The sequence below is a fragment of the Mesoplodon mirus genome, assembly GCF_964341445.2.
Source record: "Mesoplodon mirus genome assembly, contig: SUPER_14_unloc_1, whole genome shotgun sequence".
NCBI classification, from domain to species: Eukaryota; Metazoa; Chordata; class Mammalia; order Artiodactyla; family Ziphiidae; genus Mesoplodon; species Mesoplodon mirus.
In genome coordinates, this window is record NW_028295795.1 from 3,428,897 (window position 1) to 3,452,169 (window position 23,273).

The 23,273-nt window shown below is 41.8% G+C and overlaps 1 protein-coding gene across 1 annotated transcript; it reads left to right on the forward strand.

The window, feature by feature from the left end:
* Positions 1-4,866: 4,866 nt before the first annotated feature.
* Positions 4,867-9,732, forward strand: LOC309816128 (zinc finger protein-like; the record flags this gene model as incomplete). The annotated part of the gene is made up of 4 exons (XM_082646795.1): positions 4,867-5,033; positions 5,508-5,558; positions 7,645-7,690; positions 9,571-9,732. The coding sequence occupies exons 1-4, from the start codon at positions 4,999-5,001 to the stop codon at positions 9,730-9,732; spliced, it is 294 nt and encodes a 97-aa protein (XP_082502921.1). The 5' UTR covers positions 4,867-4,998.
* Positions 9,733-23,273: the final 13,541 nt, after the last annotated feature.

Here is a 23,273-nt window from a genome sequence, read left to right on the forward strand (position 1 = left end):
GTCAGCACAGCAGGGATCCTAAGGCAGGCCATTTCTTGGAGACCAGGATTCCTCTGTCCAGTGACCTTTTTTCAAGGACTCTGACAGCCTTGAAGGATTTTACGTAGATGACAAGGCAGTCTCGGATGATTTACCAAATCTTTCTTCCAAATCTTCACTCAGGGTCAGACTTGCACTATGCGCTGATAGTTCTGCCAGCCTTCCAGAGCTCCCTGCCATTTTCTCTCCGATGTTTCCCCCAATGAAATATTTGTTCATTAAAGTCTTTCTCAGCACTTTGCCGTCTAGTTCTTGGAGGACCAGGACAAACCCCAAACCCTAGAAGCATCCCTTTTTGGCTCTTTCTAGTAACCTTCCTTTCCATATGGTAGCCACTAATTTGTAATGGTGTAGATTCACTTAGCCTATTTTGTACTTGATATAAATGGAGTCATGTAATAGGTGCTATTTTGTGTTGGCTTCATTTGCTCCACAGTATATCCATGACATTTATCCATATTGATGGGAGTGGATACCGTTGATTCATTTTCATTGGTGGATATTATTGCAGTGTATAAACATATCAAAATCTATTTATTAATCCCATTATTGGTGGGTATTGGGTACTTCCCCATTCTTGGCTATCACAGTTAGTGGTGATGTGAGCAATCTAGAATGTGCCTTGTGCACTTGTTTGAGGGATATTTCTATGGGTGGAACCAAAGGGTTATAGGGTATATGTTCAACTTTGGTAGATACAGTTGACCCTTGAAGAATGCATGGGCATGAGGGATGCATCTGAGTCTTTTATTCCATAGATGTTTTTAAAATCTCTCTCACTTTTGGCCCAAGAGTGCTGCGTTTGGGTTTACGGTGTTTCTTAACTTTGAAATAGTCCAATTTTTCAATTTTTTCTTTCACAGTTGGTGATTTTTTTGGTCTTAAGAAATTCTTCCTACTCCAAGGCAAAAAGGCTGTTATCTTACGTTTCTTTCCTAAAGCATCATTGTTTACTTTTCAAATTTAAGTCTGCAGATCTTCTGGAATTTATATTTTTATATCCTATGCAGTAATGATTAATATTTTTCCCATATGGATATCCAGCTGACTGAGAACCAATAGTTGACCCTTGGACAACATGGGTTTAAACTACACAAGTGCACTTATACGAGGATTTTTTTGAATAGTAAATACTGCACTACTACACGATCCAAGGTTGGTTCAATCCTCAGATGCAGAATTGCCGATTATGGAGAAACCATGTACGTACAGAGGACTGGCTATAAGTTATACTTGGATTTTCAACTTAGCAGAGGGTTGGCACCCCTAACCCCCTTGAACCCTAGTTCAAGGATCAACTGTATTAACAAGAGTTCTTCCCCCTCTCTGCTGCAGTGTTTTCTTTTCTTTCTTTTTTCTTTTGGCCGTGCTGCGTGGCTTGCAGGATCTCAGTTCCCTGACCAGGGATTGAACCAGGGTCACCACAGTGAAAGCGCCAAATCCTTACCACTAGACCACCAGGGAGCTCCCTGCAGTGTTTTCTTTTTACACGTTGTTATAATGTCTGTTTCAACATGGATTTTGATGTCTATTATCTTGTCTATCCTTGAGCAAACACCAGACTATCTTATATTGTAGATTTATAGTAAGGTTTAATGTGACTAATATCTTTCTTTTCATTCTTCTTTCAGATTGTCCCAGCTCTTCTTTTATTTTTTATTTTTATGTTTTTTTAGATGTTGGGGGTAGGAGTTTATTTACTTATTTTGGCTGTGTTGGGTCTTCGTTTCTGTGCGAGGGCTTTCTTTAGTTGTGGCAAGCGGGGGCCACTCCTCATCGTGGTGCGTGGGTCTCACTATCACGGCCTCTTGTTGGGGAGCACAGGCTCCAGACGCACAGGCTCAGTACGTGGCTCACGGGCCTAGTTGCTCCGTGGCATGTGGGATCTTCCCAGACCAGGGCTCAAACCCGTGTCCCCTGCATTAGCAGGCAGATTCTCAACCACTGCGCCACCAGGGAAGCCCCCAGCTCTTCTTGTAGCTCTTTGCTTTCCCACATAATATTTGTAAACATCTCATCAATTTCCAAGGGAAAAAATGCTGATGTTTTTATTGGGGTTTGATTGAGCCTATAGATCATTTTGAGGATTACTGATATCTTTGTAATATTGAATCTTCAAGCCATGAATATCACTATTTTTAAGAATTTCTCTTGGAGAAAAATAAAAGTGGATCCCATGTAATAAAATGTACATAAATAGACTCCAAAATATTTAAAGGACCTACATGTGAAAGATAAGTCTAGAAAGTTAATTTTTAAAAGGTAGAAATATATTTTTTCACCTGAGGAGTTTCAGAAGCACAGATATTAAGAAATTATTGGTTTATTATCTTATAATTAAAGATTTCTATTCCATGAAGAACACAATAGAAAAATTTTAGAAACACGTGCCCAATTAGGAAAGGATACTTGTAATTGGTAAAACTGAAAAGGTATTAATAATCAGAATATGTAATAGAAATGAGGAAGAAAAAGATAGCATCCAAATTAGAAAATGGGGCAAAAGTTTTAAGTAGACACTTATAGATGAAGCTACCAAGCATTTGAAAAAAAGATCAAACTTATTAGAAATCAGAGAAATTTAACTAAAACAAGATACTACTATACATTTAATACACTAGCAAAACGGTGATGAGTCGTCCAAATGAAGGTAAGTGGTTGCACAAAAACCTGACGTGCAACTCTTTGGTAATCTGGACTGGTGTAGCCGTTCAGGAAGTCAATCTGGCTATATTATTAAAGTATACATATTTGCTATGAAATAATTTCACTCGGGTATGTGTTCCAAAGAAATTCTCAGATACGTCTATAAACAAATGTAAGAAGATGTTTATTTTATTATCATTGGCATGGCAGTTGGAAGAGTACAGGTAAAATGTGGGTGCAGAAAATGGAACTCTATGAAACAAATTAGATAGAGGGGTGAATGTTTTTTTTGTTTGTTTGTTTTTCTGCGGTACGTGGGCCTCTCGCTGTTGTGGCCTCTCCCGCTGCGGAGCACAGGCTCCGGACGTGCAGGCTCAGCAGCCATGGCTCACGGGCCCAGCCGCTCCACGGCATGTGGGATTTTCCCAGACTGGGGCATGAACCCGCGTCCCCTGCATCGGCAGGCAGACTCTCAACCACTGTGCCACCAGGGAAGCCTGGATGGGTGAATCTTAAAAATATACTCCTGAATGAAGGAAATAAACACCAGAATGAATTTTATGACACAATATTATTTATATGAATTGAAAATATACACAAGTGCACATTTTGCACAAGAACACACCCAAAAGAAAACACATCAAACAAATTAGAATGGTAGCTTACGGGGTAGAGAAGGGAGTGGAGGGTGCCATAGGGAACAGGAGGTGAATAAATAAAACTTAATCATGTTACCGTATTTCATCATGCTATATCCAAGATTTCACTTTCCTTGTAGTGGAAAGAAATCCTGTGTGCTATGTTGGCTTAAGTCAGGAATAGTTCTTGGAGGATATTTTCCTGAAAGAATTTGGAACACATTTTTGAAAAAATCTTTGTTTATACTATGGATGATCTTTTTTTGTTTGTTTTGTTTGTTTCTTTAATTTCTGTTTTGTGGGTGTGTGTGGGATCTACTTTATTTTTGTATTTCATTCATCTGATCTTATATTTTTCCATCTGCCTTCTTCAGTTTTATTATTCATTTATTAATTTCCTGAAATGGATGTTTTCTGAATCAATTTTCAACTTCCTTTCTACTTTATTTGTTTTGTTTTGTTTTGTTTTTGTTTTCCTTGCTGTACGCGGGCCTCTCACTGTTGTGGCCTCTCCCGTTGCGGAGCACAGGCTCCGGACGCCCAGGCTCAGCGGCCATGGCTCACGGGCCCAGCCGCTCCGTGGTATGTGGGATCTTCCCGGACCAGGGCACGAACCCATGTCCCCTGCATCGGCAGGCGGACTCTCAACCACTGCGCCACCAGGGAAGCCCCCCTTGCTACTTTAATATATGCTTTTAAGGCTCAACATTTCCCTCTATGTATGTGTTCCAATCTCCAGATCCAATTATGAATTTGAATGTTTCTCTTCATGGTTCTGTCAACGTTTGCTTTATAAAGTATCAGCTGAAGTTATTAGTTTCTGAGAATTTGAAACTTTTATGACTGTGAAGTGTCCCTCCGTATGTCAAGTAATGCTTTTTCCTTCCCCTTAAAGTTCACTTGGTCAAATAGCAATGTCACAGATTTTATAATTACAGAAATAACTTGAGACCTAGGATGTTGATGTCTGTCTCTAGAAAGGATTTTCCCTTGCTTCTGCACGGGTTGTAAGATGCTAACAAAACACGTTCACCTTTACACAATTTCAGGGAATGAGGTGTTTTGGCGTTTGGCTTCAGTCCCTGCCAAAGAAAGCCCAGTTTCCTTCTCCCCTTATTCCAATGGTGAAACTCTTTGGGGTTTACCAGGAAGCCTTCGTGGCTGTTAATGCTTTTATGTCGCTTAGCCTCTTGAAGACGTCCAAAATTCGACTGAGTTTGTACGCCTTTCAATGAACAGAATCTACACTCTTCTGAGGCCTACACAGTAGAACGGCAAGACGGCCTGAGACCTTCTCAGGGATTCCGGAGAGTGAAAACCAGAGTGAAAACATGTAGTCCAGAGCTCGTGCCGGTAGACACCCCCGCACCCACCCTTGCATTCTGGGACATGTAGTCCAGAGCTCGTAAACTCGTGTAGCCCCATATACTGCAGCTACAGTAACGCCTCGCTGTAAAGGTTTACCCGCGGAATTCTGGGAAATATGGTCCAGGAGTTCCGGGTTAGTCGCAGGCACTTCCGCCCCAGGAGGACACGTAGCAGCCATGTTCTGCCTGGTGACGGTGTTTCAGGTCCGCTCTTCACGACCCATTCAAGCTTCCCCTTTGCAGACCTTTCATTTGGGGAGAAAGAGGAGGAGCGGCTAAAAGCGGAGGTTTGAGGGCCTGGAGTGGTGATGTACGTCCCGCGGGCGGAGCTTCTTTGCGTTTGGTAACGTAGCCGGGATGGGGTGGGCTCAGGTCGTGCCTCCTGGGGTTTGAGGGTCTCCCCGGTTTTCTTCACCCCTAACCTGACCCCGTCCCCCACCTATGAGCTAGCCCTACCGCTTCATACGGCGTCACACTGGGTGGGTTGCTTAACTCCTCTGTGCCTCCGTTGCTGTTCGGTAAAAGGGGGGAAAAAGGAATGCCTTGTTAATATAGTGTTGTGAGGAGAAACGAGATAGCACAAGTAAAAGGTCTACAACTGCCTGATACATTGTTGGTATTAATACTACGCTAATTCGGGAGGCACCCATTTCGCAGCGGGATTCTGTGAGCCCAGGAAGCTGAATTGTCCTGGACTCCTGGCCTGTTTTGGAAGGAGAGGACTTCTAGCTGGTACGGGGGCGGAAGGGGGTGCGGTATGAATTAGTGGGGATGGAAACACAGCCCTGGTATTTCACAGTCTCCTTTCCTTCCCCAGCCCTGGCTTCTCAAAAAGCACTGCACGGAGGAAGAGGCAGCAGAGCCCCACGTGAGTAGGACTTGGCATTCTTCTACTTAAGATATTCCTATAAATTGTAGAATGTATGAGACATGGGTAAGGATGATAACTGAGCCTTGGTCACTAATTTCCATTCTAAAAGCTTTATGCAAATGAACACATTTCCATCAGGCGGTGGCTCTGTGAATTGGTACTGCTGTTTTCTCTACTTTAAGGCAGGGAACACAACCCTGTTGGCCCATCCTCACCCAGATGGTAGGAGGCAGAGCTGGGGTTGGGACCCAGGCAGTTTGAGTCCAGCAGCTGAGTTTGCTAATCCCTTTGGTATATTCTCTTTGAGCATAGGGTACTGGCTAGAATCATATCATGAAAGGAGGTTGGGACTTAATTGTGGGGACCTTGAAAGCAAGGTTTAGGCTATTTTATGAGTTTTTAAGATAGTTTTCTCAACTGGGTCATTTATTTTATTTCAAATAATATGTATATCATAGAAGTAGCATAATCATTATGGAAAAATGCAGATATATACATAAAGAAAAATTTTAATTATCTGTAACTTTAGGATGTAAAGATAACAGTTGTTAATGTTTTAGTGCCTTTTTGTCTGGTTACTCTTTGTGTATGTTTCTGTGTAGTGGAGGCTGTTTTTTTTGTGGGACTGATGTTACACTGCAGTGCTACTCAAATTGTGTTCCACAAACCAGCGGCATTGGCATCACTTGGATAGAAATGCCCAGCCTTGAGCCCCATTCGACACCTTCTGATTTATAATTTCTGCGTAGGGGGTCCAGGAGGCTGCATTCCAACAAGATCCCGCAGTAATTCACATGCACGTGAAAATTCGAGAAGCTCAAGAGAGGGTCTTTTCTGGAAACTGAGGCCGAGGAAATTGACCCTGCTGGATGTCACAGATAAAACTGAGCTGGCTTCACCAAAGGCCTACTTAGTCCAATGATTTTATTCCCCCACTAATTATTGTCAACTGTCAGGGCCCCTTTCAGAATCCTGAATTGAGCAGAAGACAGCTAGCAAGTGTAGAGTCAAAATGGAGGTCGTTAGAAGTTGTGAAGATATCTCTCTCCCAAGCTTTGGGGAGTGGAATCATTGCCATCTTTTGTACTAGATCGAACCCGGGCCCCCTGCATTGGGAATGTGGCGTCTTATCCACTGCACCACCAGGGAAGTCTCCCATTTATTTCTTAAACGTTCCTATATTTATAATGATATAATTACAATTCAGATTCCTGTCTTTTTTTCATTTGAATTAGGTATGGACTGTCAAACTATTTTTTATTGTTGTTGCAGAATCCTGGCTTTTATTAGTTCTCTTTACCTCTGTGCATAATTGTCAAAAGGGTACTTCCTGTTTAAAAAGAAACTTAACGTATTTTTATACCTTTTGTAAAAAGTTGTCCATGTCAATTTAAATATTATTGTTGCAGTCACAAAATCTTTAGGAAGACAAGCAGAGATTTTCAGAAGTCTATAAAGACTCTCACATAACAGGGCAACAACGTACGACCTCCACATGTCTGACAGTCTTCTGTTGGTAGAAATCACATCTCTAAGGATAATTTCTAACTAAAATATCATCTGCTTTACCGCAGTTGCTAAGAAATAAGAAACCCTGACAGTGGTGTTCTCAGAGCTTCCTACCTTATGACGATCTCACGAGGTGGATGCCCGTGTTCTCCCCTACTGGCAGAAGACAGAACTGAGGCGAAGAGATGTGAATAATTTGCCCAGGGTGACACTGCTAGTGAATGGCGTAGCCTGATCAGAGCCCATGCATATTGACTCCAAAACCTACTCTGACTTACATGGTCTCTGTTTACCCCATACCCAGAATAAGAATGACCCCTGTGGAAGCCGCAGGCACACTGTGAGGGGGCCACTGTGTATGGCTGGGCAGGTCATTCCTCACACAGCCACTGAGGGGGTTCACGGGGGCATCTGGTATCTGCGTGGGGCTCTGCTCATCAAGCATAATCAGCTGTAGCCACCCCGAGGACTGGGAGCCTTGGTAATTCACAATGAGCACCACGTGGGTTAGTGACTTCTTTTTCTTTAAACCAGTTTCCAGTTTGACTTCTTCTTTCCCTGTCTGTCTTGCTAGGACTCTGCACTGCCCCAGAAGGAGAGAGAAAATGAGCACATTCCAGGTGAGTAGAGCTTGCTTTCTTGCTGTTAAAAACGCCATTTTTGTACTCAGGTTGGACACAGGTTTTCCTCTTTTTTTTCTTTTTCTTTTTTTTTTTTGATTGGAGTATAGTTGATTTACAATGTATTAATTTCAGGTGTACAGCAAAGTGATTCAGTTATACATATATATACATATATTTTCAGATTCTTTTCCCTTATAGGTTATTACAAAATATTGGGTATAGTTCCATATGGGTTTTCTCTTTCAAGGAGAGTCTAAGCATATGAGGACCTGAGTGTGCCATGTGTGCTTTTTTTTAAAATTCCTGTTAAATTTAATTGGTTTCGGTTTTAATTTTTGTTTTATTTCATCATTTTTTTTTTATTTTACAAGTAAAAGAAAAATTAAGGGAAATGAAGGACATCTTCCAGTCTACTGCTTACCTGCTTACAAATTAGCTGCTTTTATATTTCTGTAATCTCTTCATCATATGTATTCATGGATGTGTATTTGTATTTATAACATAGATACAGTTTTAAATTGTTTTTTTCATTTAATACTAGCTAACATTCACTTTTAATTGCTTTATCATGTTCCTGCAAACTTATGCACCTATTTTTTTTTTTTCTGGTATGCGGGCCTCTCACTGTTGTGGCCTCTCCCGTTGCGGGGCACAGGCTCCGGACGCGCAGGCTCAGAGGCCATGGCTCACGGGCCCAGCTGCTCCGCGGCATGTGGGATCTTCCCAGACCGGGGCACGAACCCGTGTCCCATGCATCGGCAGGCGGACTCTCAACCACTGCGCCACCAGGGGAGCCCTGCACCTATTCTTTAAACTATTCTTTATGCACAGACATTTAGTTTAAAGACTTCTCCTGTTTTAGGAGCACTACAGTGACAGTGTTCCTGATTTAACCTTTTTCTCAAAATATCTGTTCTGAAGAATATTGCCCCTTTTTGCCCTTAACATAGTAGGTTTAGGTATTCAGAATTTAAGAGGTATGTTTTACATGTGGTGCCTTGGATGTTTTTTGGTAGAATATCCAAATACGGCAGAGCACAGCAGGATCAAACTGCTGCTTCACGCAGAAAAAATCAGGTATTGTTGGAAGTTTTCTCACGACCAGAGTTAGATTCAGTCTTCCCCATGCTTGAGTCAGACCCTTTGTGTATTTTATTTACTGGTTTGTTTCTTTTTCCATCTTATATTTTTTTCTAATCAGAGTAATGCATGACCTTAGTTTAAAAAGTCCAGTGGTACTTAAAGCACTTGTCACTGCATAGACAGCTCAGAACAATTGTATAAAGAGGTGCTTGGTTTCATCTTTGTTTTAAATATAAAGAATCGGGGTTGTGAAAAAAGGAGGAACCAACTCAGACTCACCCAGAAAACCAAGGGTCTGGAGTCAGAGTATTGCATTCAAGCGAAAGACAGAAACGGGGAAAGAGAGAGTTTTCATTCAGAGACCTGGCATGGCCTTTTGGTTAGTTTCCACATATAACACTCCTTCTCAGCTGGTTCCGACCTCAGTGAGAAAGCAGGTGCCATCAAATACTGCCAGGACTAAATTGGTAACTGTTTCTGGGGCACTTGGCAATAATAATTAAACAGTGAAAGCTTTTTAGTTCAGGATCCAGTGGTTAGAATTCTAGGGAGTTTACTTATGAGTTGTCTGAGAGCCCCAGGTAAACACACAAAGCTTTCTCTTTCATAGCTGCACGTCCAGTGAGGCTGAGGAAAGTCAGTGTGTGGCATTGGCAGGATGGAAGGAGGGGGTGCTGGGAAGTCTGCACACCTCACAGGAGCCGGAGCAACTTCCCATCCTCCTCGTCTCCTCGGGGCTGCCCCTCTTCCACTGGCCACTGGGTATAAGATTGAGGTGGTGTTGTTTGTCGTAGGAGGCGGTGACCTTCAAGGACGTGGCCGTGGCCTTCACAGAGGAGGAGCTGGGGCTGCTGGACTCGGCCCAGAGGAAGCTGTACCAGGATGTGATGGTGGAACACTTCGGGAACCTGGTCTCAGTGGGTGAGGACAGCCTTTCTCTGCGAGTGTCTTTGTGACCTTGGTGTTTCAAGGCTTTGGGCCTCTTGAGGTGGTTCCCTGAGTTTGGGGACCAGACTTTTGCAATTCCTGTGGGACACGAGAGGATGTCTCTGGTCTTTCCAAACAGTGTGTTTTAGGTCCTTTTCAATTATTTTGTAAAAGAACTGTAAATCGGCAGTATCTTGCTGTACCTTGTGTATTCTTCTTCAGATTTCCCTCCCTGCCATTAGTGGATCATAAAGCCAATTTACTGAGCCCTACGTGTGACTTTTTAATGAAATAAAATAGTATAGAAAATATCAGAGTTTCTTAGGAAGAGTACAACACATTGCAGCAGAAACTCTGGGCGATGGCATGAGTGGTGTGAGAGCCAGTGGGAACAGATTTCATGAAAAGAGACATTGGTTAGATATAGGTCATTCAAGCTTCGTTTTAGTAATGTATACTTTTCTACCTGTGTATCTAGGTTGTGAAATAAATGCTGTTTCTTCAGTGGGTCGTGATACAAAGTTTGAAAAACACAGCTTTCAATACCTTGACTATGCAGTTGGAACTCAAATTTCTAGTAAACTTTCGCTCTAGCCCGTTCATGTTAACTTGTGACTTTCATGTTCTCATTCTTCAAACGAGATACAAAACATACAGAAAGAGAAGAGAGGCTTTGGTTGATGAATTCAGCAACCCAGATAGAAATTTAGGTGAGAACCAAGCAGCCGTGAGTTCCTGTGGTTAGCTCTCTATCTGTTTTGCTTCTCACCAGCCCTGTGCTGTCCATCACCTGGTCCCAGTTGGAAATCTCTTTCCAGGATTATTGCATAGTCTTTGTACTGGTCACCTGTTGCCACCCTTCTCCTCCCACAGTTTGTTCTTTAGGTGGCAAAGTGATCTTTTGTAACTTTAAGTCAGGTTATGTTCTTGTTTCAAAATTCTCTTGTGGCTTCTTTTACTTAGAATAAAAACCACTTAAAGTGGCTTCTAGAGCCTTCTGTGGGCTGCTGTTCGTTCTCCACCACCTCCGTGAATACACCACCTCTCCTCCCTCTTACCCTATCTTTTCCAGACCTGCAAAGGATGCTTCTGCCACAGAGCCTTTTCCTGGTCCTTCTCTCTGCCTGGAATACTCTTTCACCTGTAATCTTTTAGGCCTCTACTTCTTTCAGTCAGTCACCTTAAAGATGAGGAGGTGGCTGTCCTCTGACCACCCTATGGAAAATACAGTCCTCTCTTTCTTACTCTCTCTGCCCTGCCTTGTTTTGTCTCTAAGCGTTTCACTCATGTACATTTTGTTCACCTGTTTCTCACCTCTCTTTCTTCCACTGGAGGGTAATCCAGGAGTGCAGGAGGAATTCGGTCTGTTATATGTTTATTGCTCACTAGCCTCAGTGCTTAGCATAGTCTTGGTACATGACAGGAACTCTTAAATATTTCTTGAATAAACGAATGAGTTAATGGATAGAGAAATTAGCCTTCCATGAAAATAGCTAGTAGGCGGTGAACAAATCCGAGTGAATAAGGGATATTGCTAAATGTTTTTTTGTCTTCAAATGAATTCCTAGCCTAATTCTAACTTCTCAGGTGCCCATGATGTGTGTATGTGTGTGTTTGCCTTTCTGTACAAGTTGGCCCTCATCAACTTGCACAAAAAATATGTACAGAACCTGTAATTATAACCAAACTGAGTAAAATGCTTTCCCTGTGACTTTCCTTGAGCTCTCAGTAGCAGAGCAAATTCATTTGGGGAGGAAATACTGTTGTGAATGAGGATTCTTATGTCTACTTCTTAGGTAACCCTCCCATAGAAGGAAAGAAATTTCTATTTCCTTATCCCTTATACCAGGGGAGAACAGGTCTCAGAAAACAGCCAGCTGGTGAGTTAGCCTTTCCCTTAAAAGATTTGCCCCGCTGCGTCCCATTTGCCTCCTCCAAAGCCCACCTCACTAATAAGAAATCGATCTTTGTTAGCTGTACAAACATTTTGTGTGTGTGTGTGTGTGTGCATTTGTATGTATCTTGTAGAAGGCATTTTAGATAATGTCACCTTGAGTGCTTTGATCATTCTTTAATAGTTTCTAGTCTGTTTCTTCTCAATACTTATCACAGGCTATGGAATTTATTCCCAGCTCACTCATAAAGCCCATTCTTCACTTTGGAACTCATTCTTGTTAAAGACCAATGTATCTGTGTCCAAAAATTTTCCATGCTGTTTTTAAAGAGACAGCATTCTTCCCTAGCCTCTACATTTTGACTCCTGCTTGGCAGGGGGAGTGGAGGAACATATTAGGCAGCACAAATGCCTGAGAAGGATCCAGTGCATAGGTCTTCATGCTTTTTTTTAACCCCACTGATTCTTAGACCCTTTTTTAAAATTAATTAATTGTTGGTTGCATTGGGTCTTGGTTGCTGCATATGGGCTTTTCTCTCGTTGTGGTGAGTGGGAGCAGCTCTTCGTTGTGGTGCGCAGGCTTCTCATTGCAGTGGCTTCTCTTGTTTCAGAGCACGGTCTCTAGGAACGCGGGCTTCAGTAGTTGTGGCACGTGGGCTCAGTAGTTGTGGCTCACGGGCTTAGTTGCTCTGCGGCATGTGGGATCTTCCCGGACCAGGGCTCGAACCTGTGTCCCCTGCACTGGCAGGCAGATTATTAACCACTGTGCCACCGGGGCAGTCCCGGTTTTTAGCCCCTTTCATATCCTCCTCAGCACTAACCCCCTTGGTGTGCTGCCGCCTCGGGTGCAGCCTTTCAACTTAAGCCAAACTGTACTTTCCAGTCCTTTTCCTGTATCTGATACCTGACTTGTAAAAGCTGTTTCGCTTCTCTGACTTGGTTCAAACTTAACCTGGGATTCAGAATTGTAGAGAATCCTAGAAATCAAACTGAGTTCACCTGTGCATGCATTTCTTGAGCCCTGACTAACTGCTAGGCACTGTTAAAGCTGTGAGCACAGCAAAATGCTTGTCTTTATTGATACTGTGTTATGGTAGGAATGACATGTAATTTTTAAAAGATGATTTAAATAGTATGTCCGAGTAGTCATTTGGTTTTAAATGGGTTTCATTAATGCTAAGTATTTGGGAGTTTAACAGACCATCTCTTGGTTTCTGTTAGTATATAAACCAGAGAACTTCATTTGTCGTGCGAAAGATAAGCTGAACCATCCTGAGGTTCATTAAAGTCTCATACTGTGTCTTAAGTGTAAAATCTTGAATCTTTGAACAAAGCTTTCACGTGTCCACATCTCTGAATTCTCTGTCCCTCTAGAAGAAAACAATCAAAGTGAGTTGAGGGCCGTTCAAGACAGAGGATCACGTGAAGAGCTTTCCTGCTGGCAAATCTGGCAACAAATTGCAAATGACTTAACCAGATGCCAAGACTCCATGATAAATAGTTGTCAGTTCCACAAACAAGGTGATTCCCCCTGCCAGATTGGGGCAGGACTCTATTCAAATTTCTGAAGATGAGAACCGTATATTAAATGATAAAGCAGGTGATCCCAGTAGTCCTGGAAATCCAAGGTTTGCAACTTTGAGAGCCCAGGATTCTTGGAGGAAAACTTCATTGGCTGAGTCACAGAATTATCAGAATAGACACCAGCAAATTTCCATGAAAAATAAACTGTGTCAGTGTAAAGAGGATGTTGACACCATCAGTTGGATTTCACATCACCTTGATGCTCATGGAGTACACAAGGGTCAAAAACCTTACGGCTACAGTGATTATAGAAAAGATAGCACGAGGGTTTCAACACTGGATCAGAATACTATGATTCACACGGGACAAAAACTTTACCAGTGTAATGAATGTAAAGAAACCTTCACCGATCTCTCCACCTTTGATCTTCACCAGCAATTACACTCAAAAGAGAAGTCTCATACGTGCAGTGAGTGTGGAAAAGGCTTCCGTTACAGCTCGGTTCTTCATATTCATCAGAGAGTTCACGTGGGAGGAGAACACAGTGAGTGTGATGAGTGTGGCAAGGAGTTCAGTCAGAACTCCCAGCTGCAGACTCCTCAGAAAGTCCACACTGTAGAGAAACCATTCAAATGTGGGGAATGTGGGAAAGGCTTCAGTCGTAGGTCAGCACTTAACTATTCATTGTAAAGTCCACACGGGAGAGAAACCTTATAATTGTGAGGAGTGTGGGAGGGCCTTCAGTCAGGCCTCTCACCTTCAGGACCATCAGAGAGTCCACACTGGGGAGAAAGCATTCAAATGTGACACATGTGATAAGAGCTTCAGTCGGAATTCACACCTTCAGTCCCATCAGAGAGTCCATACGGGAGAGAAACCGTACAAATGTGAGGAGTGTGGGAAGGGCTTCATTTGTAGCTCAAATCTATACATTCATCAGAGGGTCCACACAGGAGAAAAACCCTACAAATGTGAGGAATGTGGGAAAGGCTTTAGTCGGCCTTCAGGTCTTTAGGCCCATCAGGGAGTCCACACTGGAGAGAAATCATACATACGTAATGTGTGTGGTAAAGGCTTTACTCTGAATTCAAACCTTCAGGCACATCAAAGAGTCCATACAGGAGAGAAACCATACAAATGTAAGGAGTGTGGGAAGAGCTTCAGGAGGAACTCCCATTATCAAGTTCATCTGGTTGTCCACACAGGGGAGAAGCCCTATAAATGTGAGGTATGTGGGAAGGGCTTCCGTCAGAGTTCATATCTTCAAATCCATCAGAAGGCCCACAGTGTAGAGAAACCTTACAAGTGTGAGGAGTGTGGGCAGGGCTTCAATCAGAGTTCACGACTTCAGATCCACCAGCTGATCCATACCGGTGAGAAACCATACAAATGTGAAGAGTGTGGGAAGGGATTCAGTCGTAGAGCAGATCTTAAAATTCATTGCAGAATCCACACCGGAGAGAAACCGTATAATTGTGAGGAGTGTGGGAAAGTCTTCAGGCAGGCCTCAAATCTTCTGGCCCATGAGAGAGTCCACAGCAGAGAAAAACCATTCAAATGTGAAGAGTGTGGGAAGAGCTTTGGTCGGAGTTCACACCTTCAAGCCCATCAAAAAGTCCACACTGGAGAAAAGCCATACAAATGTGAGGAGTGTGGGAAGGGCTTCAAGTGGAGCCTGAACCTCGACATGCATCAGAGGGTCCACACAGGAGAGAAACCATATAAGTGTGGGGAGTGTGGGAAGCACTTCATTCAGGCCTCAAGTCTTCAGCTTCATCAAAGCGTCCACACTGGAGAGAAGCCGTACAGATGTGACAGATGCAGTAAGGTCTTCAGTCGGCCTTCACAGCTACAGTCTCATCAAAGAGTGCACACAGGGGAGAAGCCTTACAAGTGTGAGACCTGTGGTAAGAGCTTCAGTTGGCGCTCCAATCTTATAAGTCATCACAAAATGCATACTGGGGACACATTTTATGAAAGCAGCGAGAGTGGTAAGAACATCAAGGAACTGTCAGAGGATAGAAGTTCTACAAAATGTTGTTTTCAAAAAACTCACGTGCAACGTGAATTCTTGCAAGCGTCAGGTCTCATAGGAGAGAAAGTATTTTAACTTAGTTGGTGTTGAAGCAGTAGCTAAACAGATCCTAGTGTTCAGCAGAGCACACAGCAGAGATCCCTTCTGAGTGGTGCAGTAAGGGCTGCATTCAGAACTTTGACATTTATCAGATGTCACTTAGGAGATAGCACTTAGAAAGGAAAAGAGTTTGGTCTGGGCTTTAACAAAAGTGTAAGGATGAGCTAGTCAAAATTGATGTCCGTGAGAATGTGCGCTCCATGAGGGCAGGGACTTGGCTGCTGAATGTACACAACCTTATCATTGACTAGTGCTTTTAGGTGTGCTCAGTACTTGTGTTTTAAATAAACCAAAAGGGGGAAATGTATAATATATGAAAGTTGTATCCAGATGGGGAAACCTGCAAAATAAAATTAATTCAGGACATGAACTTTTGTTGAAATACTGAAAACCACTGCAGAAAACCAATCTGCAATATATATTTTTTTAATTTATTTTTGGCTGCCTTGGGTCTTTATTGCTGCACGCAGGCTTTCTCTAGTTGCAGTGAGTGGGGGCTACTTTTCATTGCAGTGTGTGGGCTTCTCATTGCAGTGGCTTCTATTTGTGGAGCACGGGCTCTAGGTGTGCAGGCTTCAGTAGTTGTGGCACGCGGCTGAGCTGCTGTGCAGCATGTGGGATCTTCCTGGACCAGGGCTCAAACCCGTGTCCCCTGCATTGGCAGGCAGATTCTTAACCACTACGCCACCAGGGAAGGGAAGCCCCCCAATCTTCAATATTAATATGCTATTAGCCTATCGCAACTGGCTCCTTGCCTCCCGCAGCCTCTGTTCTCAAGTTGGGTGGTCATTTGAGACCCCGTCTAGTTTTCCAAGGACTGTGTTCAGTAGAAATTGAACTACCTTGTGATTTTTTTTTCTGATGGTACAGAGTGAAAAAACATGATTAACTTTGCAACAACAGTAACTGCATAGTATACAATTGATTTTTTGTCTGTCAATATTAAGGCAGGGTTTACTGTAACACTTTGAAAGTGTCACAAAAATTGTTTGTCCCTAGAAAAAAAAATTTTTAGTTGACCTTGAACTTACTGATTTCTAATTCTCTGCATTTTCATCCAGACTTTGGAATGTTTGCCTTCTAATTATTGTAGCATTTCTTCTAAAGTTCTCAGGTAGGGGCTATGCCATATTCTTCCCCCACATCCATGAGGCAAATACCCAGAAAACTTGTAGGAATCTGATAAAATTATCCAGTGTATTATTGAGACAAGACTGACATTTATGTGCTTTTCCCTATTGGTTGCAGTAAAGCATGGTTTCAGGAAAGGAGTATATATATCAGAATATATTAGATCTCTTTGATTTAGAAATCATATAATTGGAAGTTATTGATTGTGAGATTAAAATACCAAAAAGATGAACACCACATCAATGATGTCACTAAATTTTTTAATGGAAATTAGTGTACAGCTGTAAGAATTTGAGTTTTGATAGATTCCTATATTAATCTGAAGCCGGTGAAATGATGACAGGGACTTCCCTGGTGGTGCAGTGGCTAAGAATTCGCCTGCCAATGCAGGGGACACGGGTTCGAGCCCTGGTCCAGGAAGATCCCACATGCTGTGGAGCAACTAAGCCCGTGTGCCACAACTACTGAGGCTGTGTGCCACAACAACTGAAGCCTACGTGCTTAGAGCCTGTGCTCCGCAACAAGAGAAGCCACTGCAATGAGAAGCCCGCGCACCGCAACGAAGAGTAGCCCACACTCACTGCAACTAGAGAAAGCCCGCACGCAGCAACGAAGACCCAATGCAGCCCAAAATAAATAAATTAAATAAAAAGTTTATTTTAAAAATTTATGACATATCATAATCGCAGGAGATACACAATATGGGCTTTGAGAGGTCACAGATTGTAGCCTTCATAGTATAATCAACCATAAATCTTTGTTAGTGTTTGTGTATGTGTGCATGTGCACACATGTATGTGTACATGCATAAGATCATGTGTAAAGGGATACTCTTCCAGAGTGGTTTTCCTAGGCAAGGAGCATTTTGTGATATTTTTCCATTTTATAACTTCATGTTATATTTTTTTCATTGAATAGTGGGTATTGCCAAAGCAGGAAATTATTTTAATAGAATTTGAAAAAGTATTAAATAATTATCCCTTGCAGTTAAGACCTCATATGATTGTTCTATATTGTCATAAGGCATATAAGATCAAAATTATGGTATGAACTCTGGAAGCCAATTTCAAAAACAAAACAGTTCTCAGATTATTTTGCATACACAGAAAAATTCATGAGTTTCAACAGTTGAAGCTTTATTATTTATGCTGTGCTTTAACTACAGATCCATAATAGGGAGAGGGAAAATCCTGGAGCTAGAAACAAAAGTGGATATACCTACATTGTGGAGGTTTAAAAAAAAAGTTTCTCTTGTTGAAAAGATGCACATGAGGAGAGAACTGAGCATAATAGCAGAGGACCCTCTGGATGTGGCACCAGTAAGGACAAAGCAGGTTTGGATGGCATTCCATACGCAGACCAATGGTGGTATTTTTAATATAGTTGGTTAAAGGGCTTTATTTAGCAAGTTACAGTTGACCCTTGAACAATATGGGTTTGAACTGGGCAGGTCCACTTATATGCAGGGTTTTTTTTTTTAATAGTAATTACTACAGTACTACATGATCTGTGGTTGGTTGAACCCATGGTTGCAGAATTGCAGATACAGAGGAACCACGGATATGGAAGTCTGACCATAAGTTATTTATACAGATCTGTCTACCCATCCATCCATCCGTCCACCCATCTGTAGAGATAGAGAGGGAGTGAGTGCACGTGCTAGGTATTTACAGAAGTAGATATGGAAGTGCGAGGATATACAAACACACACATGTGTATGTCATGTATATAAGCATGTATATCCACGTTTCTATTTCAGGGCTGGAGCAAGGAAAGTGTAGAATGATCCTGGAGAAAATTTACTGTGCCAGAAAGTAGGAAAGAGTGGTGGGACGTGTAAGAAGATCCAGCTTGAAGAGACTCACACTGGGTAAATCTGAGCAATTTGACCCTAAAATAAATAATTATCATACAGAATATGAATAAAAAAAGAGGAAGGGAGGGAAGGAAGGGCTCTCATAATAGAATGCCAAACCATAAACATATAGAAGGAATGACGTAATGTAAAAATCATTATTTACAACCATCATAGTAATGATAGGTTCTGGCAAGAGTAATCAATGAATTATAAAACTACTGGTTGAAAGTTTACAAGGAGCAGGATGCTACAAAACCCCAAATATCTCTCCACAAAGTATTGATCACAACAAGAAATACAGTAGGTATAAATTTGGTGAACACTACCTTAGCCAAGAGGTGAACATTATCAATAACAGAACAAACGAACATTTTAGATCTCTGGGGTATGATATACTGAGAAGGACGCAACGTTGCTTCAGGATTATTTCTGACAGAAATAAACAACCAGATCTTATCACAAGGAAGCATCCACATTGAGAGTCTCCTGTTTCACAGTTATGACCACAGGGAGCATAACTGGCCAAAGGTCCCAGCTGCTGCTCTTAAATCCATCACCACGTTTGCCTGGAGGCCGGCCTTGCCCCTGATTGCTCCTAGTCAGCACAGCAGGGATCCTAAGGCAGGCCATTTCTTGGAGACCAGGATTCCTCTGTCCAGTGACCTTTTTTCAAGGACTCTGACAGCCTTGAAGGATTTTACGTAGATGACAAGGCAGTCTCGGATGATTTACCAAATCTTTCTTCCAAATCTTCACTCAGGGTCAGACTTGCACTATGCGCTGATAGTTCTGCCAGCCTTCCAGAGCTCCCTGCCATTTTCTCTCCGATGTTTCCCCTAATGAAATATTTGTTCATTAAAGTCTTTCTCAGCACTTTGCCGTCTAGTTCTTGGAGGACCAGGACAAGCCCCAAACCCTAGAAGCATCCCTTTTTGGCTCTTTCTAGTAACCTTCCTTTCCATATGGTAGCCACTAATTTGTAATGGTGTAGATTCACTTAGCCTATTTTGTACTTGATATAAATGGAGTCATGTAATAGGTGCTATTTTGTGTTGGCTTCATTTGCTCCACAGTATATCCATGACATTTATCCATATTGATGGGAGTGGATACCGTTGATTCATTTTCATTGGTGGATATTATTGCAGTGTGTAAACATATCAAAATCTATTTATTAATCCCATTATTGGTGGGTATTGGGTACTTCCCCATTCTTGGCTATCACAGTTAGTGGTGATGTGAGCAATCTAGAATGTGCCTTGTGCACTTGTTTGAGGGATATTTCTATGGGTGGAACCAAAGGGTTATAGGGTATATGTTCAACTTTGGTAGATACAGTTGACCCTTGAAGAATGCATGGGCATGAGGGATGCATCTGAGTCTTTTATTCCATAGATGTTTTTAAAATCTCTCTCACTTTTGGCCCAAGAGTGCTGCGTTTGGGTTTACGGTGTTTCTTAACTTTGAAATAGTCCAATTTTTCAATTTTTTCTTTCACAGTTGGTGATTTTTTTGGTCTTAAGAAATTCTTCCTACTCCAAGGCAAAAAGGCTGTTATCTTACGTTTCTTTCCTAAAGCATCATTGTTTACTTTTCAAATTTAAGTCTGCAGATCTTCTGGAATTTATATTTTTATATCCTATGCAGTAATGATTAATATTTTTCCCATATGGATATCCAGCTGACTGAGAACCAATAGTTGACCCTTGGACAACATGGGTTTAAACTACACAAGTGCACTTATACGAGGATTTTTTTGAATAGTAAATACTGCACTACTACACGATCCAAGGTTGGTTCAATCCTCAGATGCAGAATTGCCGATTATGGAGAAACCGTGTACGTACAGAGGACTGGCTATAAGTTATACTTGGATTTTCAACTTAGCAGAGGGTTGGCACCCCTAACCCCCTTGAACCCTAGTTCAAGGATCAACTGTATTAACAAGAGTTCTTTCCCCTCTCTGCTGCAGTGTTTTCTTTTCTTTCTTTTTTCTTTTGGCCGTGCTGCGTGGCTTGCAGGATCTCAGTTCCCTGACCAGGGATTGAACCAGGGTCACCACAGTTCAAGCGCCAAATCCTTACCACTAGACCACCAGGGAGCTCCCTGCAGTGTTTTCTTTTTACACGTTGTTATAATGTCTGTTTCAACATGGATTTTGATGTCTATTATCTTGTCTATCCTTGAGCAAACACCAGACTATCTTATATTGTAGATTTATAGTAAGGTTTAATGTGACTAATATCTTTCTTTTCATTCTTCTTTCAGATTGTCCCAGCTCTTCTTTTATTTTTTATTTTTATGTTTTTTTAGATGTTGGGGGTAGGAGTTTATTTACTTATTTTTGCTGTGTTGGGTCTTCGTTTCTGTGCGAGGGCTTTCTTTAGTTGTGGCAAGCGGGGGCCACTCCTCATCGTGGTGCGTGGGCCTCACTATCACGGCCTCTTGTTGGGGAGCACAGGCTCCAGACGCGCAGGCTCAGTACGTGGCTCACGGGCCTAGTTGCTCCGTGGCATGTGGGATCTTCCCAGACCAGGGCTCAAACCCGTGTCCCCTGCATTAGCAGGCAGATTCTCAACCACTGCGCCACCAGGGAAGCCCCCAGCTCTTCTTGTAGCTCTTTGCTTTCCCACATAATATTTGTAAACATCTCATCAATTTCCAAGGGAAAAAATGCTGATGTTTTTATTGGGGTTTGATTGAGCCTATAGATCATTTTGAGGATTACTGATATCTTTGTAATATTGAATCTTCAAGCCATGAATATCACTATTTTTAAGAATTTCTCTTGGAGAAAAATAAAAGTGGATCCCCTGTAATAAAATGTACATAAATAGACTCCAAAATATTTAAAGGACCTACATGTGAAAGATAAGTCTAGAAAGTTAATTTTTAAAAGGTAGAAATATATTTTTTCACCTGAGGAGTTTCAGAAGCACAGATGTTAAGAAATTATTGGTTTATTATCTTATAATTAAAGATTTCTATTCCATGAAGAACACAATAGAAAAATTTTAGAAACACGTGCCCAATTAGGAAAGGATACTTGTAATTGGTAAAACTGAAAAGGTATTAATAATCAGAATATGTAATAGAAATGAGGAAGAAAAAGACAGCATCCACATTAGAAAATGGGGCAAAAGTTTTAAGTAGACACTTATAGATGAAGCTACCAAGCATTTGAAGAAAAGATCAAACTTATTAGAAATCAGAGAAATTTAACTAAAACAAGATACTACTATACATTTAATACACTAGCAAAACGGTGATGAGTCGTCCAAATGAAGGTAAGTGGTTGCACAAAAACCTGACGTGCAACTCTTTGGTAATCTGGACTGGTGTAGCCGTTCAGGAAGTCAATCTGGCTATATTATTAAAGTATACATATTTGCTATGAAATAATTTCACTCGGGTATGTGTTCCAAAGAAATTCTCAGATACGTCTATAAACAAATGTAAGAAGATGTTTATTTTATTATCATTGGCATGGCAGTTGGAAGAGTACAGGTAAAATGTGGGTGCAGAAAATGGAACTCTATGAAACAAATTAGATAGAGGGGTGAATGTTTTTTTTGTTTGTTTGTTTTTCTGCGGTACGTGGGCCTCTCGCTGTTGTGGCCTCTCCCGCTGCGGAGCACAGGCTCCGGACGTGCAGGCTCAGCAGCCATGGCTCACGGGCCCAGCCGCTCCACGGCATGTGGGATTTTCCCAGACTGGGGCATGAACCCGCGTCCCCTGCATCGGCAGGCAGACTCTCAACCACTGTGCCACCAGGGAAGCCTGGATGGGTGAATCTTAAAAATATACTCCTGAATGAAGGAAATAAACACCAGAATGAATTTTATGACACAATATTATTTATATGAATTGAAAATATACACAAGTGCACATTTTGCACAAGAACACACCCAAAAGAAAACACATCAAACAAATTAGAATGGTAGCTTACGGGGTAGAGAAGGGAGTGGAGGGTGCCATAGGGAACAGGAGGTGAATAAATAAAACTTAATCATGTTACCGTATTTCATCATGCTATATCCAAGATTTCACTTTCCTTGTAGTGGAAAGAAATCCTGTGTGCTATGTTGGCTTAAGTCAGGAATAGTTCTTGGAGGATATTTTCCTGAAAGAATTTGGAACACATTTTTGAAAAAATCTTTGTTTATACTATGGATGATCTTTTTTTGTTTGTTTTGTTTGTTTCTTTAATTTCTGTTTTGTCGGTGTGTGTGGGATCTACTTTATTTTTGTATTTCATTCATCTGATCTTATATTTTTCCATCTGCCTTCTTCAGTTTTATTATTCATTTATTAATTTCCTGAAATGGATGTTTTCTGAATCAATTTTCAACTTCCTTTCTACTTTATTTGTTTTGTTTTGTTTTGTTTTTGTTTTCCTTGCTGTACGCGGGCCTCTCACTGTTGTGGCCTCTCCCGTTGCGGAGCACAGGCTCCGGACGCCCAGGCTCAGCGGCCATGGCTCACGGGCCCAGCCGCTCTGTGGTATGTGGGATCTTCCCGGACCAGGGCACGAACCCATGTCCCCTGCATCGGCAGGCGGACTCTCAACCACTGCGCCACCAGGGAAGCCCCCCTTTCTACTTTAATATATGCTTTTAAGGCTCAACATTTCCCTCTATGTATGTGTTCCAATCTCCAGATCCAATTATGAATTTGAATGTTTCTCTTCATGGTTCTGTCAATGTTTGCTTTATAAAGTATCAGCTGAAGTTATTAGTTTCTGAGAATTTGAAACTTTTATGACTGTGAAGTGTCCCTCCGTATGTCAAGTAATGCTTTTTCCTTCCCCTTAAAGTTCACTTGGTCAAATAGCAATGTCACAGATTTTATAATTACAGAAATAACTTGAGACCTAGGATGTTGATGTCTGTCTCTAGAAAGGATTTTCCCTTGCTTCTGCACGGGTTGTAAGATGCTAACAAAACACGTTCACCTTTACACAATTTCAGGGAATGAGGTGTTTTGGCGTTTGGCTTCAGTCCCTGCCAAAGAAAGCCCAGTTTCCTTC